The following is a 17,264-nucleotide window of genomic DNA, read 5'->3' on the forward strand; positions in this document are numbered from 1 at the left end:
GTACATAAAAGAGTCAGCCGGAAACTGAAACAAATAGTTTTTATGGTCGTATTGGATTTTATTTAACTGAATGAAAACTTCCAGTCGAGCAATTGAATCGAGCAGTTGAGTTGAGCAGTCTAATCAAACAGTTAAGTCAAGCAGTTGAGTCGGGTTGAGGGCTAAGTCGAGCAGTCTAGTCGAGCTGTCAGTTGAGTCGTGCAATCAAACCGAGTAGTCTAGTCGAGCAGTTGAATCGAGCAATCGGGCTGAGCAGTTGAGTCGAGCAGCCGATTCGAAGTCCAATCGAGTAGTTGAGTCAAGCAGTTCATTCGAGCAGTTGAGTCGAGTAGTCCAGTCGAGCACTGAAATCAAGCAGTTGAGTCGAGCGTCGAATCGAACACTTGAATCGAACAGTATAGTCGAGCAGATAAAATATGCTTGAAGGAAAAGTGCTTTATATGCACGACACAGTCATTCTTCACGAAAACTCAAATCTAAACCGCTGGATATAACAAATTTTATGTAAACAAACCACCCGGTGGTGTCATTTGACCGCAAAATAACGTCATCATCATGCGATCTATAGACCAAATCATCATACCGTCAATTGACAGATGGTGGCGCCCTTGTTTACATTTTGGAAAATTTTCACTTTTCGTTAATAGCGAATGTAGCATGTGTTTTAAGGTGAAACAGTACTGAATCCAAACATGGCCGGAAAAATGGCGCCCATGTGAGAATATGACCTTATATGGGCGCCATTTTTTCGACCGTGTTTGGATTCAGTGCCGTTTCACCTTAACAGTTTACAGGCATAATGGCTTTTAAAATTTAGTCCTAACGCTGTTTAAACAACAAACTTGCCGTTTAAACAGCTGAAACTTTTTTGGACTGCGGTTAGTTTGTCAACAAGGGCGCCAGTATCTGCCAGATGACGTCACCTTGATTTGGTCTATTCTAACCATAGACCAAATCATCATACCGTCAATTGATTGGCGCCCTTGTCTACTGTTTTGAAAATTTTCCTTTTCATGCATTTTTAACATTTTACTGGCATAATGGCCTTTCTAGTTTAGTCATATTGCTATTTTAACAACAAACTTGTCGTTTAAATAACTGGATTCTGTCGTCTGTTATGTAAACAAGGGCGCCAGTATCTGCCAAATCGGCTTCGTGACGTCACCTTGGTTTGGTCTATTCTGACTGCCGCGTATACGTACACGCAAGGGGTTTAAAAAAGCTACCTTTGATGACTTTACTGATTGCTCTATAATATTATATTTTTTGATAAAAATGCTTTTATATGATAACTAAAGAATAATGTTTACCAATGATTACAAAGGTAATCTGTGATTACTACGGTCGATTTGTTGTTACTTTTGATGGGTTTCCAGCTGTGCTGTTGAAGTACTTTTCAAATTGGATGAAACAAAACGCTAATCTAACCACAAATTAGCAATCTATATCAGCAGAGCGCACACTCCTTGTCGCTGCTATAAACTTTTGTATGCTTATAGAGAGCGCTTAAGTTCAACTTAAACAGGCATTATTGCGATGAAATATAAAAAAGCGTGCAGTACAACATATATGCCGATCTAGTAGATAAACTTTACATACAAAACTGTCAATAGATAGCGCTTGCATGTAAACGCCATCTATTATTAATGAATAATGGACTGAGGAGCTGGGATTTTAACCAGACAGCTGACATCTGTAAATTGTTGCATAGAAAATATTGTCGTTTTTCTTTTTTGGGTCTAAGCTAATCCTGCCCTGGATAAGAGAATTTTCGTGAGGTGCTCGAAAAAGCTGTAGTTGTTTTAGAAGTTGTATTATTTTCAGCTTTGTATGAAGTATTTTGGGAGCGAGCTATGATACTTGCTATGAAAACATGACGTCAGAGTCACAGGCTTGGTTTTCGGTACAGACATAAGCCTCTTATATAAATAGATGATATTCAGCAGGTACAATCTTCAGAGAAAATTATCAAGACGAATGTTTGATATTTTCCCGACGTTTCGACTATTTATTTGCGGGTTTTTTTTTTCATGGGTTGAGACTTTGGGATAATATCAAATCATTGTCTTGATCATTTTGTCTCTGAAGACTGTCCTGCTGCAGAATATCACTTTAGTGAACCTTCTGAGTTGCTCATCATTGGAAAAGGCGCAGAAGGGGCTCTTAAGTGGAATGGATTTTTTATTCGAAACTCTTACTATTTGAAGTTTAAATACAAATCAAAACAGATATTAAAACAATCTTTTTTGATTATGACTAAAAAATGCACCGAAGACAACTTTTTTTTCGGAGAATTCCGAAGAGTTCCTGCTTTAAAAGCACAATCATCAGTATAAATCTCATTCTTTCTTAAAGAAGGCATCCTTTCTTAAAACACGTAAAATTCAAGTTTGGAATCTGATTATTGCCGAGTCTCGTCCTCCTCGTCTACCAGCATAGAGCCGCGGTGGCTCGTGCTTTATCAAGAACGTACCTCAACTGTACTTGATCCTTGGGTACTCCGAATGTGATACGGCGAAGACTTAGCTTGCACTTCAGAGATCAATTTTATAGTGTTTAGTTTTTATGTATATAGAGTTTAGTTAAATCAATGTTTTTATATAGTCTAATTAGTGCTTAAGGCAAGGGTAAAAAAGTCTACAAAACCAGCACAAATACAATACAATACTCGTCGCTGATTCATTGAGCTTCCACTTGGTCGAGCCATCTAGCACCTTGAGCCCCTCTATTTCTGGTACAAGTATGAATTGGGAGGGGGGAGGGGGTTTCTTGAAGAGAACAGATTTCCGCTGTACAGTCGTCCAGCATTCTTACGATGTGGCCGGTCCACCGTCACATGGAATTAGATATAAAATTGGCTTTACCTTAGATTTAAATTTGATCTTAGATTCGGTTCTAAACTTGGACTTGAAATTGGAATTAGACTCAAAATTGAACTTGAGTTTGAATTTGAAATTGGTATTGTTATGGTCAATTTAGCCCTGAAACCTGACCTCAAATTAAACTGAAAAGTGGATTTCGAATTGAACTCAAAATTGGACTTAAATTTATCCGAATTAGAATTCAAACCAGGCGTTAAATTGGACTTGAAATATGACTTAAATTGAATTTGAAATCGCAATGGAAATTGATCTTAAAATCCCAGCTGAAATTGAATTAAATAAATGCTGAATAATAAAGTTTATTTATAAATTTGAAACCGGGCATAAAAGTTTAGCTTACGATTGGACTAGAAATAGGACTTTAAATTGAGCTTGAAATTTAAATTAAACTTAACTTGAAATGGAAACTTAAATTGGATTTGCAATTAAACCGGAATTATACGTAAAATATATCGGAGAAATTAAATATAAAAATCGACTTGAAACGGAACTTGAAATTGAACTTAAATCATGGCTTCATTTAAATTGAGATTTGTCCTTTTGTTCAGTTTATCCAGCTGGTCGCTTAATATCATTTAAAACTCTGTGCCGGACCCTTTTGTGTTGTCATCATCAGAGTATCAGAGAAACGTTAAACGCCGGTTTTACCTGACGAGACAGACAATGTCGCTCACTAAAACACAGGTAGAGCCCCAAGCATAGCCGACAGGCCTATGTCCGCAGCGGAGGCGTTCCGGTCCTGCACGGACTCCACGAACTGACTCTGAGATCTCTGCAAAAGGCCGGGATGTCGTATTTTAAATATGATGATGATGATGAGGAAAAGTGGTAGACAGATCGAATTTGTAAATGTGCTTTATGCTAGGCATCTTTCAGTTGTAAAATGTAGTATAGTGAAGAAGTGCAGATTTCGTCAGCTCCGCCTATTCGCCATCCATTTTTCATCACAAACAACCACAAATGAGTCAATAAGAAGACAAAATTCGGACCATCAGTAGTTATCAATATCAGGGTTCGACCCATGGAACAATCTGCATATTTCATTTGACATTTGCACTGTCCCAAGAAAAGTTTACAAAAGTTAATTGAGCGCGGCAAGTCCTGGGCGTTCGCGGTAGTCGAAAAAAACTTCAAACCATAGAGTCGCACCCGCCTTCCATCTTCATAAACCACCCCCTAGCATCAGCGCCTGCATAGATATATGTTCGCAACTGCGTATAACGGCCGAATGACCAATCATGCCAACGTTAAGACGTCAAAATATTTCTCTCCCTTCTGGATTTATAAAATTTACCAAAATTTATAATATTTTGCTGTTACCTTTCTTCAGCGGTTTACTTGACCTGATATCACCCTATCCCTGGTTAGCTTTACTTGAATTTCCTTGCTTATCGAGATGACTATACATTCCAGGGCACTTCAATCAACATGAGCAGAAGTCGTACTTGAATTATCAAAAATGAATTATGAATTTTTGCAACAGCTAATATTTGAATTTGATCCCTAATTAAATTAAGCTTGCCAAATCTGGCCAAAACATCACGGGATGGTGGTGGCATCGAATGAACGGTAAAGTTCGTTTTTGGAGACATTCCTTTTGGTACAGTTCCGACGTCATTGTCTTATTTGTAACGAAAACTTTCGTTTTTCTGCCACATCTACAAATGCCCTGCCAAATCATAAATTTTCGTGCAAATTTGTCTGCAAAAACTAATTTAAATTTGCTTGGAACATCCCCCCTAGCCGTAGTCAAGTAAAATTCTTGACCTGACATTTGCCCGAAGTTAGCCTTGACATAGGTTTCATCGTCCATCAGAAGACACCCGTCGAACTTGGTTAGCACCCGGTCGGATAGCTTTCGAGCACGGATTTTGGCTACACTATTTTGTTTTATGATTCGGTTTGGCCGTTTGCTAGCTCGATACGACTTGATTCCTTCCCGTAGTCGAATTCTCCGCACGGTATTATGGGCAGCACTGAATTTTCTGGCCAAATCACGGTCCGACAGATTGGGATTCCTTCAAAATCTTACCACGCAGTTTTCGGTCGACAGTTCCACTCCGATAATTAACTTGAGGCTTACAAATCGTCGCCAATGTATCCTTATACCGTTTGATAACGCGCCATATGGTATTTCTGGGCAATTTAAGCTGTTTAGCTAGCCTAGATGCAGATCACAATGGATTTTCACTTTAACTGTGCACAATTTTTTCCCTTCTTTCGGCTTCCATATCGTTTGTTTACTAAATACAGTCGTTTGGCGGAATGTCAAAAATGCATAGGTGAAACTAACAAAATTTCCGGCGCGTGGCGCCATGAACTTCCACATCCATCCGCCAAGAGTGCCACAATATGAGCAACAGTTAGTTCCAATTCTACATGAAGCAAGCTCTAGCTATCAAGTGGAATAAGCAAGAATACCTAATTCCATTCAAGTTCTTAATATCAAGGAAAAGGAAGAACGCGTGGATCTCTTGTATCAAATGCTTCCCATATCGATAATGATTTATTTACGGTCGTTGGAAATATCTTTGCTAATGAAGTGCTAAGTGATACAATTGGCCAAAGATATAGTGCCTTATTTTGCTCTCTGAAAATAGATTATATTACCAAAAATAATAGTTTAAATAATATAGCACTTGAAAATAGGGTCGTGTGGTTCAATGATTGCCTAAAACTACCGTCGTAAGGACTGGAGCTGTAAACCGCACGACCCGGCACCTCCAAGCTTGGCTACTCTGTAATACAAATTAGAGTATTTCCAGGTATGGCCACGTGGAGGCGCTAGGCAGGGACTTGGGACGGCTAGAACTATGTTGGGCGCTTTTTTTTTTCTAGTGGGTTGGAGTTTGGAATTAAATTTGAGTTTGGATTCGGTCTTAAGCTTGGACTTGAAATTGAAATTAGACTCAAAATTGAACTTGAATTTGAAATTGATATGAAATTAGATTTAAATTTGAGCTAAGTTAGACCTGAAGCCTTATAACCTTAAATCAAACTGGAAACTGGACTTCTCCGAAATGGACTCAAAATTAGACTTGAATTCATTCCAATTTGAATTAAACCCTAACATGAAATTAGACTTGAAATAGAACTTAAATTTGACTTAAAATTGAATTTGAAATTGATCTTTACATCACAGCTGAAATTGGACATGAAATTAGACACGAAATAGTACTCCAAATTAGATGAATATTGAATATAAAATTTTACTTGAAACTGGGCTTGAAGCTTACAAATTGGACAATAGAAATAGTCCTTAAAATTGAGCTCGAAACTGGACGCGGAATAAACCTGAATTATACATAAAATACAGAAGCTTTGTTTCAAATCGAGCTAGATGTTGGACCTTATTTACCTCAAAGTTGGAGTTGAATTTGAAATTTCCAATTGGAATTGAAATCAGACCTGGCATAGGGCTTGAAATGGGGAAAGTTGGGCTTGAAATTTGCATGAAATAGCACTTAAAATGGGACATGAAATAGGATTCAAAATAAAGTTGAATTTGAATTTTTACTTGAAATCGAACATGAAATTCTACTACAATTTGACCTAGAATTTTGAATTGGAATTACCTTGAAATTTCAATTGAAGTTTGGCTTGAAATTGGACTAGAAAATTGATTTGTGAACTGGTTGAAACTTTCCGTATTTTTCACATTCAATTTTATAGGAAAAGCGGTACACGTGCCCCAGCGGGCACCAGGGCGGCATCAACCCAGGCACGCCAGTGATTGTTAGTTACGTCCAACTCTGTCATATATAGTTTGGGAAAATAGATAGACAATGATGCTGTATTATCTACTTCATGGGTAGGGTAGGTAGGCGAAAGGGTAGGTTAAAAGAGCAATATTCACTTCACCCGACTGTTCTGATTCAGTTTTTGAAAATAAAAATACATGTAACAATTTCTTCAACTTTTCTTGGGAATTCAAAAGCTACGAATTTTTGAATAAAGAATGGAAAGCATGATGATTCTGTGACCATCTTGATTCTGAAAAAGGCATCACAAACCCCGATTAAAAAAAATATGGGTCTAAAATTTTTCGTAAAAGGAACTATCAAACTCAATTTGAACAAAATCTGAGCCTTGTAAGAGCTTACCCCTATTTTCTGGCATATGGAATCTTGTATGGAAGATCATGCTAAAGCTGACATCGGAAAAGTAGCGTTATAAGACTGAAGTTTTTGGAGCGTCTTAGTAGAATACGAAACCTAAAATTTAATAAAAAAGAAATCTCCAATTAAACTCTACTATTTATATTTATTCGTGACAGATACGTATTTCGCCTAATACTTGTAAGCAACGTTGCCATTCGAGCGAGAAGTCAGCGTTGCCTGTTCACACGCGAGTCAGTATGAGAAACACAGTATTCAACGCTTACTGCGCTAGCAACAGCCACCGTTGCTGTGTGCAGACATTCTGCTACCTACACACTCGCGCACGCACATCCTCCACTTGGCTTCCTGCATAGCTTATTCCCGAGTCAAATAACTCCTAGGCAATCAGCTGCCCGTAAGGCATACAGGTGCACTGGGATTCAGGTTTTGCATTACTTTTACTTTTCTTCTTCATCTTCGCCCCCGATTTTACTCACGGGCGCGGGAGTGCAAGCACCCGCGAGAAATCGGCATCAGCAGCTCGGGCAGCAACGATGAACGAGAGCAACGACCGTAGCTGTTCGCAAAACACACACACTCGCAGAAACTCGAGCGAGAGTCCGAAAGGGACGCTTACGCCAGCGCGTTCGTTAGGATGAGTACGTGTGTTAGAGAAAATTAGATCACACGAGTCTGTTTTCGAAAACAGACACTGATGAAGCCTGCAAGTCGTAGGCGGAATACGTATCTGTCACGAACCGTTAAGGGAACAATTCTTAACCGATTTTCAATCTGTTTTTGCGTTAGGTTGTTGAATCATTTACATGTGCCATCTATTTATTCACGAGAAGTTTCGAAATTTACAAGGTTTTTTACGCGGATTTTGAAATTTCTGTGGTTTTTTCTGCGACTATTGCTACATGAATTCCGGAATTTCGCGCGGTTTTTACGCAAATTTCGGGATTTACGCAGTTTTCACAAGATTTTCGGAATTTACGCGATTGTGCCACGTGTCTTTTTACCCGTAGTTTTGGAATTCACGAAGTTTTAACGCGAAATTCGGAATTCACGCTGTTTTTGCGCAAATTTTCTGATCTATGCGTTTTTTACTATACCTTTTTAAAGGCGCAGTTTTGGAAAGTCGCCAGGATTAGCTGCGCTCTTTCAAAATAAACCCCTTTAAAAGTTTTTTTTTTAAATTAGACAAAAACTGTAATAACTTTAATTCCCAAAAGGTTAGAGCTACAATTTCTTCTGCAAAAAGATGCATTTTTACAACATGCTAAACTTTGTACAACATCAAAACTATATAGGAATAAAAATGACCAAATGAAATTAGAAGAACTATTATCAAAGGATGCATTAATTTGTAGCACTATAACTTAATTTCCTTAAGAGATAGAATCATTCTTTTTTTTTTATTTCTGCTCTTAGACTTCCGCTCATTTTGTAAGATAATTACGAAAATTTCCCTATGGTAAAGTTGTACAGTCCGTCTGTATGCATATATTGTACCGCAGGGTAGTAACTTGAGATTTCAGCATCCAAACCAGAAGCCATATAGCAGTGTAGGCAAATTATCGTTAATATCCTTTAACGAAATCGGCTGCTATACAAAGCATATTAAAACGTACACTAGAGGCCGTCTGTACTGTAATCCTGTCTGTCTGTGGCCATGGGTCTTTTGTCGTAAATTTAGGTATGCGAAATGCAATTGGTTTTAATGAAAACAACTATGAATATCGAAAGTTTCCTCAGTAATTCGTTGACAGTACCACAAATTGTTAACCGTTATGTGTGCAACAGGGTACCCGGGTACCTTTTCAGTTTTAAAATAGTTATAACTCATTCAATTTAAAACATACGTCATTGAAATTTTGCGACATCGTAAAACTCGTTGATCTTAAGTAATTGAAGTTTTTTTGGTGCATATCCATAAGGGGGATTAGCAATGAGAGGCACTTGAATTTTTTTATTACGTAGGAGGGCGACAAGGGTACCCGGGTACCCATGATTTGCTATGTTCATAACTTTGGCTATCTTGAACCGATCTGGATGAAACCAGTGGCATTTGATTCATACATTTATCTAGTTTTGATTAGATAAAGCATTTGGCCATCAAATGACATGTACTTCCCGGGAATCGGTAATTCCGGAGCAACGTCCGGTAAAACGTGGGAAGCCGCTTGTTTTGAAAGAATATCAGCTTTCAGCAAAGTTATTAGCTTTGAACTTGACATTGTGGACCCTTTTTTCATCTTATTATATAAATTGGTGACTTTAGATCGCATTGGCCATTCCAGAATTGAGTTCCTGTAGGGTTACAGATGGCCAGTTGGGTGCCTAATCCAACATTAGAATTGGTATAGCGGATCTTTTGGATGTTTAGAACTGATATGGGCAGTTTAGTACTGATTAATAATTTCGGAACTGGTTCCAAATGTATAACGGATGGTTCAACGTTTTGAACTGTTCTGATAATGCTAAGCATTATCTTGAATCCTGCGGTATCATCTGTAACCCCGTAGAAACCGTTTTCGAAATAACCAATCAAAATACATCGAAATGTAAAAAAAATCACCTACCGAACTAATTCCAAGAACTTTGATACCCATATTGCTAGGTTTTACCTCCAATCCTAGACTGGCCACCCATGACCTCACAGGAACCTACTACGGAATGGCCAACCTGATTCATCTCATTGTATGAAATAGTTCATTGTATGAATTTTTAGAGTTTTTATATCCGTATGTCTGATTTTCCTGCAATACAATCAGTTCTCTACTTCACAGCGGACACTCTGTCGGAATTCCGGATTTTCGGGCCTCGTATGTCTTTTAATGGCCAGATGGCCAAATAATTCAAAGCTAGATAAATTAAAGAATCAAATGACGCCTATTTCATCAAAATCGGTTTAAAATTGTTGATGTTATAACAATATCAATTTTGGGTACCCGGGTACCCTTGTCGCCCTGCTAAAGGTGTTTTTTTTGTCGCACACATAACGGTTAATAGAATAATTTTGACTCATTGAACTTGTGCTTCTAGCTTGATTTACTTTTTTTTTGGTTGGTTATGTAGTCCTACTTTTCCAAGAGAATTTCTGAAACTTTCATTCCCTCTCTATCGCTCTGATAAAAACACGAAAGCCTTGCGATAAGTGGGATTTATTTCATAATTTTTTCTGAAGGCGTCCAGTTGACGTGGGAATCAATATCATTTGGAAACCTTTTTTTCACACATTTCTACTGAATGTGGAGGAGGAGACATTTTGTCAAGTCTTGCCTTAAGATACATTAAAAGATACTAAACCTCTAACGTGTTCTAGCAAATGGAATTCGAATCGCTTACCGGGACCGGTTTCAATTGGCCTCAAGCTTTATACTTTGCACTTTAAAGCGATAAAACCATTTGATGGAATGCGGGACTGTTGCACACTGTCACCGCCAGTTCCAGGTAAATCAGTTATCACTCAGTCAGAATCGAACTTGTTTCCTCAGGCTCGATTGCATTGTAGCAGGAGCCAGGCATAATTTCTACCTGCGCTCACGTTCTACTACTGGTGTGCGATGTAAGCCGCCGCATGCACTTTCTGATAACGACTGTCTCTTATCAGCGCGACGTTCGTAGATTGCACTGTGAAGCAACTTCCAAGGAAATTTCTATTCTGATTAGTCATACGCTTTTGAAATCGAATTTTTTAAACTTAATTGAAATTCAATTACTTTCTTCTAAATTCTTGGATGGATCATTGGGCTTCTAAACCCACACCGCGGTTCGGTGATCTTCGACGAAGACGACGACGACGGGTTTTACGGTGAAAGTAAACACCAACAAGGGAACAAAACTGTGGCCGGCCACATACATAAATAAATACATTCATTTATGCGAATCGGCTGCTGCTGCTGCTGATATTGTGAGTTTGCTGCACGACAGCGGATGCGGCAGCGGTTATGGACTACAATTATGTTTGAACATCGGATTTTCTTATCGCACATTCCAAACAATTTGTGTTGTAGTTAGTTTTTTTTTCGCTCGTCCCGCGTTACATACATTGGTTGCGTTTTTTTGAACCATCCAGCAGTCAGTGGTTTTCTCCCTTTTGCGATCGCAGATTTCAGTACGCAATGGAACGATAGATAGAGTCAGTCGGAAGGCAGAACTCTCTGAAGCTTAAGTGAGTGAACTTAGTTGTTAGTGGTTGAATAAACTGTGTGAAGAACATGAACTAGCTTTAAAACTGGGCCTCTGTTTGAATGAAACCCGCTTTAGAGAAATAGCAAGAAAGTGTACGAGCTCAATGCTTCTGTGTCTGTTTGTGTTTCTATGGAAGATGATAAAAAATATGTCCACCATAACGGCGACAATACAGCAGGAGCAGCAGCTGGAGCTGCTCAAGCAGCAATTGATCGAGCACCAGCGACGAAAGTTGTGCCATTTGCGGCGGCAATCCAAGCCCGTCCCGGCGGCGGCGTCCGCTCACTATCAGAAGCTACGAAAGTTGTGCCGCGAGCGAACGTCGTCCTCCGCCAAGGAGAACTTTATGCTACATAGATTTTTGTTCGGTGATGTGAATACAATTCCGGAGAACGGTCCGGTAATCGGTGGTGGCGGTGAGCAGCAGCTGTTCGGTGCTGCAGAGACAGACAGAGATAAAGGGAGTTTTTTGAATGAAGAAGGTATTTGTTTTACTGTTTTTGCTTTTGTTGCATGTTATTTTATTTTAGTTTGTTCTTTTTGAATTTCGACCATAACAAAAACGTACCCTCAAATTAATTTGATTGATGAATGCCTCCTTGCTAACAACTTATAAATAAAGCCATAGTACCCGAAACAATGTACACCTGCAACAATAATTTATTTTTAGTTTATGGTGTTCCTCAGTTTTATGTATTGTTTTTTTACAGAAATACTGTAAAATGCTCAAAAAATTATACTACTTAACTTTTGATTTTCTATACTAATCTGCTTTTTTGTGTCGTCCTATTTTTATTGAATTCAATGTGGAATTCCTTTTTGAATAAACTTATAGCAGTGAAAATTGTTATATCCAAACGTAGGACTCTTTAGTGAGCATATAATTGCCTATCAACGCTGTAAAGTAATGCTCTTGTTGGATTTCAGCTAGATTCTCTTCTTTAATGGTGATAATGTGACAATTTTTCGTGATGCTTAGCATTATCGGTTTACTCACCCGGGGAGCTTACCCAGGGTGTGACGAAATCGGGCATATTGAGCCCTGACAAATTTCTTTAAAATACCACAGTATCTGGAAGCAAGTACAGCCCACATGCTTCCTGCGTCCTGAATCCTGCATTTACCAACAAAGAAGATTCTTGTAAAATAACAATATACGAGTGGTACTGGCTCGAGGTGCGTAATGAAGCTTCTTGTTCATGGATAAATTATAACTTGTTCCACTTCCTGATTCTCCTGAACGAGATTTGTGATGCAAAGTTGTAAGTTTCAAGGAAAGAAACACATACACACCCTCCCTTTTTGCAAAACTTTGCTTCACCGATCATGAAGCCTGGCTCGAAGTGCGTGATGAAGCCTCTTCTTCAATTCTTGGTTTTGTCTATACAAAACAAAATCGGGTGATCTCAGGAAGCTCAAACTCAAACTTTTTCCGGTATTGGCGATATTTATTGAATAAAATTAGTTTTAGCGTTGCATCCGTGTAATTTTAGCTGGTCACGACATTAAATAAATCCATTACGCTCATTATTCCATGATCAAAAATAGATTATCAACAATGTTAATGTCGATGATTTCGGAGTGAAAATTGGCAATCAAAACGAAAGATTTTAATCAACTTGAGTCTTGCCAATTTTTATAAAAAGATGTGTAATAGATTTTTTTATTTTTTGTTTATCTTTCGTTGACATCTGTCCGTCCCATATTGTGCCGATCACTAATGCCCGGGGAAATGATTGCATCCAGTACGCTAACTAACGTCTTTTGTCTCCTATTTCGTCTTGTCTCTGTCGTGTCTCCCATCTCTTCTCTTATCTCTCGCGACTTTTTTAACCCTTCTCCCGTCTATGTCTCACCACGTGTCTGGTCTGTGTTCTATCTCGTCTCTCGTTTGCGTTCCAAGTCGTCCCTCGTCTGTTGCCCATGTCGTCTTTTGTCGGTGTCCTATCGTGTCTCGCCTGTATCTAATCTCGTCTCTTGTATCGTATATGTCCTATCTCATCTTTCATCTACGTCCCATCTCGTCTCTAGTTTGTGTTTCATCTCGTCTCGTTTGCATCCCATCTCGTCTCGTTTGTGTCTCATCTCATGTCTCTTTTGTGTCCCGTCTCATCTCTACTTTGAGTTCCATCTCGTCTCGTTTATGTCCCTTCGCGTCTTTCGTTTCTGTCCCATCTTGTCACTTTTGTGTTTCATCTCGTCTCTCATTTGTGCCCTATCTCGTCTCGTTTATGTCTCATCTTGTCTTTCGTGTGTCCCATTTCATGTCTCTTTTGTGTCTTATCTTGCCACTCTTTTTTGCTTTATCCCGTCTCTCGTTTGTATCCCATTTCGTCTCTCGTTTGTGTCCCATCACGTCTTTCATTTGTGTTCCATCTTGTCTCTCGTGTCCGTGTGTCCCATCTCGTCTTGCGTTTGTGTCTATCTCATGTCTCGTTTGCGTCCCATCTCGTTTCGTTTGTGTTCCATCTCGTGTCTCGTTTGTGTCCCATCTTATTACTCTTTTGTGTTTCAACTCTTTCAACTCGTCTCTCGTTTGTGTCCCATTTTGTCACTTGTGTTTCATCTCATTTGTCGTTTGTGTCTCATCTTGTCTTTTATTTGTATGCCATTTCATCTCTCATGTCCGTGTGTTCCATCTCGTCTCGCGATTGTGCCCCATCTCATCTCATTTGTGTCTTGTTTCGTCTCGTTTGTGTTCCATCTCGTATCTCGTTTGTGTCCCATTTAGTCTCGTTTGTGTCCCATCTTGTTACTCTTTTGTGTTTCAACTCGTCTCCCGTTGGTGTCCCGTATCGTCTCTTGTTTGTGTCCCATTTTGTCACTAGCGTTTCATCTCGTTTCTCGTTTGCGTCCCATCTTGTCACTCTTTTATATTTCATCTCGTCTCTCATTTGTGTCCCATCTCACCTCATTTGTGTTCCATTTTGTCACTTCTGTTTCATCTTGTCTCGTTTGTGTTTAGTCTTGTCACACTTTTGTGTCCCATCTCGTCTCGTTTGTGTCCCATCTCGTCTTTCGTCTGTGTTCCTTCTTGTCACTCGTGTCCATGTGTCTCATCTCGTGTCTCGTTTGTGTCCCGTCTCACCTCTAGTTTGTGTTCACCCTCGTCTCGTTTATGTTCCTTCGCGTCTTTCGTTTCTGTCCCATCTTATCACTTTTGTGTTTCATCTCGTCTCTCGTTTGTGTCCCATCTCGTGTCTCGTTTATTTCCCATCTCGCCTTTCGTTTGTATCTCATCTTGTCTTTCATGTGTCCCACTTCGTGTCTCTTTTGTGTCCTATCTTGTCACTCTTTTGTGCTTCATCTCGTCTCTCTTTTGTGGCTCATTTCGTCTCTCGTTTATGTCCCATCTCGTCTTTCGTTTTGTGTCCCATCTCGTGTCTTGTTTGTGTTCCATTTTGTCACTCATTTGTGTTTTCATCTCGTCTCTCGTGTCCGAGTGGAGTGTCCCATCACGTTTCTCGTTTTTGTCCCATTTTGTCTTTCGTATGTCTCACTGGGGGGCTCTGTAGCCGTAAGGTTACCGAGTCTGCTTTGACAAGCGCATGGTCATGGGTTCGAATCTTAGTAGAATCAGGCCATTCGATGTCAAAGTGAATTTAGCATGGGTTTACTCCCAGACCCGTCATCCACCCTTCCTTCATGCTGAATTATATATTACCCCGATATGGCCTATTAATAGTGCAAAAATGACCCGTCTAGTAAAATGCACTGGTTATCTGCGCCAGTGATAGCTACGGGTAAAGTAAAGAAAAGCATTGAAGGAAGGGTACCGAATTACACACAAGTACGCATAAAATTCGCCACTCAATAGCGATTATAGCACAAATAAATGTAGCGCGGGTTATACAGCAAACACCCGGGTGATAACACAATAGATCAATTCTACTGGTCGCAGTGATGAGTCCATACAGGGAAAAAAAAGTCCCACCTCGTCTCGCGCTTGTGTCTCATCTTGTCTCTCGTTTGTGTCTCATCTCGTCTCTCGTTTTTGTCCCGTTTTGTCACTCTTGAGTTTCATCTCACCTCTCGTTTGTGTCCCATCTTGTCTTTCGTTTGTCCCATCTCGTCTCGCGCTTGTGTCTCATCTTGTCTTTCGTTTGTGTCTCATCTCATCTATCGTTTGTATAACATTTCGCCTCGTTTGCGTCCCATTTCGTCTTTCATGTGTGTCCCATCTCGTCTTTCGTTTGTGTTCCATCTTGTCTCTCGTGCCCGTTTGTCCCATTTCGTCCCGCATTTGTGTCTCATCCCGTCTTACGTTTGTGTCCCACCTTGTCTTATTTGTGTCCTATCTTGTCTCTCGTTTGCGTTCCATTTCGTCTCTCGTTTGGGTCCCATCTCGCGTTTCGTTTGTGTTCCATCTCGAAGTTTCTGCTCCACGCCATCGGTCCGCGTTACTGAATCACTGATATATGCTCTCAACTGTTGCAAAACGGGATTGAAAATGTTACTTCCCGATTGGACTTTCTTCGAGTCAGCCAAGGTAGCTACATGCCAGTTATTGAATAATATGTCATATTCAAATAAAAAATATGACAAAAGTTTATTTTTCTAAAAAAGCAAAATGCATGGCAATTTGCACTATTTCTCTGTGTTTGATTTCAATAAGTATCAGCATCTTTGGCTCGAGCAGCACGTTCCTCACAATCATGTGGAAGACACATCATGTGATTTCAACAGGACACCGCCTCTAGCTTCTGACAAGCAAGAACAGAAGTTGGTGCTAGTGTTTCATCATGCGCCATGCGTGAGAGTATGCTTGAAACTATCCATGTTTCCCTGTTGAATACAAAAGATGCCGTTACTTTGTAACGCATATTGTACATATTGGAAACAGCTCAATTTTGCGCGACAATAAATTTACTCTGCGCTTGCAACATTGCTCTCTCATGCATCTCAGGTTCTTTTGTGTTTATCTCTAATTATAATATAACGTTTGACACCTGAACCAATAAATATTTGGTAAACATTGTTTTTATTTTTTGCGTTCATGTCGCGAAATTAAATTTTTTCGAATTGAAATGTCGCAAACATATTCAGCTCCCGGCTCTCGTACGGTATCAAATCACTTTTCTGGGCTCACGGACGAAGATACTATAGAGAGGTATAGGAAAAGTTTGTTTTTTTTTACCAAAATTAGGCAGAAGTCATGAAAATTAAGTATAGCAGAGTAACTGTACCACAAATAAAATGTGATTAGTGATTGTTTTTCAGGTATGTAAACAGAGATAAGTGATAAAAACACCCTTTAGCAGCTAAAAATCGATATCCGATGCCATTTTGAAATTCAATATGACGATTTGGAATTGGAATTATGGAGACTTTCAGCACTCCTGTACGATCTAAGTTTATGAATATATGAGTATCTTCCAATGCACCCAACGCGTACAGGGCGCTATATCTCTGCATATTAGTGTTGATGGGAGGAAATGCTTATCAACTTAAGGACTATATTTGCACCCTTCATTGTGCCTGATTTTTAATGTCAGGTATAATAAATTTAAATTTGTCACGAGGGGTTCGAGCCACCGTTCAAACTATGGTTTATAATGTAGTACCATTATCATTATATTTTATTTATAAGAAAGGTGTATTTTTGATCTTAATTGTCTTAATTACGGGCTTTACAAGAAAATTTCCAAATATCCAGGTTAGTCTCGTAAAACCGATGCTTACATACTGAGAATCGTTTCGTATGGTAATTTAGGATCGTTTGCTTTCGTGTCTCGCTCGTTGCATTTTCCGACAGAAGTTGCTTTTGAAGGCCATTGTGAATTCATTTGAGCACACTTAGCAATGGTGCGTTCACAAGCCGGAACTTCTATTGAAATCTTATAAACGTGCATTTTAATCGTGAAATCGGCTACCTAGGAACATCGCGCGTTATTTCTATCATTTGATTATCAAATATCAAAAGCTTGATAGCTTTTATACTGCTCCCTAATAAAGTAGTCAGAGTTTTTAAGCAAGTTCTATGATCGAAGGATGCTAAAAGGACAACTTTCGTGCATAGCAACAACCCAGCAAACATTTTGGTCTGTATAACTTAATTCTAAATGAAATAAACGTCAGCATATAA

General features: G+C 39.2%; 1 protein-coding gene across 6 annotated transcripts in view; it reads left to right on the forward strand.

Annotated features, from left to right (window-relative positions):
* LOC128732848 (uncharacterized protein DDB_G0283357) overlaps positions 1 to 17,264 on the forward strand; it is a 126,222-nt gene that overhangs the window by 78,090 nt on the left and 30,868 nt on the right. For 3 of the 6 annotated variants that reach the window (XM_053826256.1, XM_053826260.1, XM_053826259.1), the window contains exon 2: positions 11,097 to 11,661. The exons of 2 other annotated variants lie outside the window; for them this stretch is intronic. In XM_053826256.1, coding sequence (XP_053682231.1) covers positions 11,283 to 11,661 — 379 coding nt within the window. In that variant the 5' untranslated portion in view covers positions 11,097 to 11,282. Of the gene's footprint in view, positions 1 to 11,063; positions 11,662 to 17,264 lie in introns of all 6 variants that reach the window. One more of the 6 variants, XM_053826257.1, reaches the window with a different exon arrangement.

This window comes from Sabethes cyaneus, chromosome 1 (assembly GCF_943734655.1).
Source record: "Sabethes cyaneus chromosome 1, idSabCyanKW18_F2, whole genome shotgun sequence".
NCBI classification, from domain to species: domain Eukaryota; kingdom Metazoa; phylum Arthropoda; class Insecta; order Diptera; family Culicidae; genus Sabethes; species Sabethes cyaneus.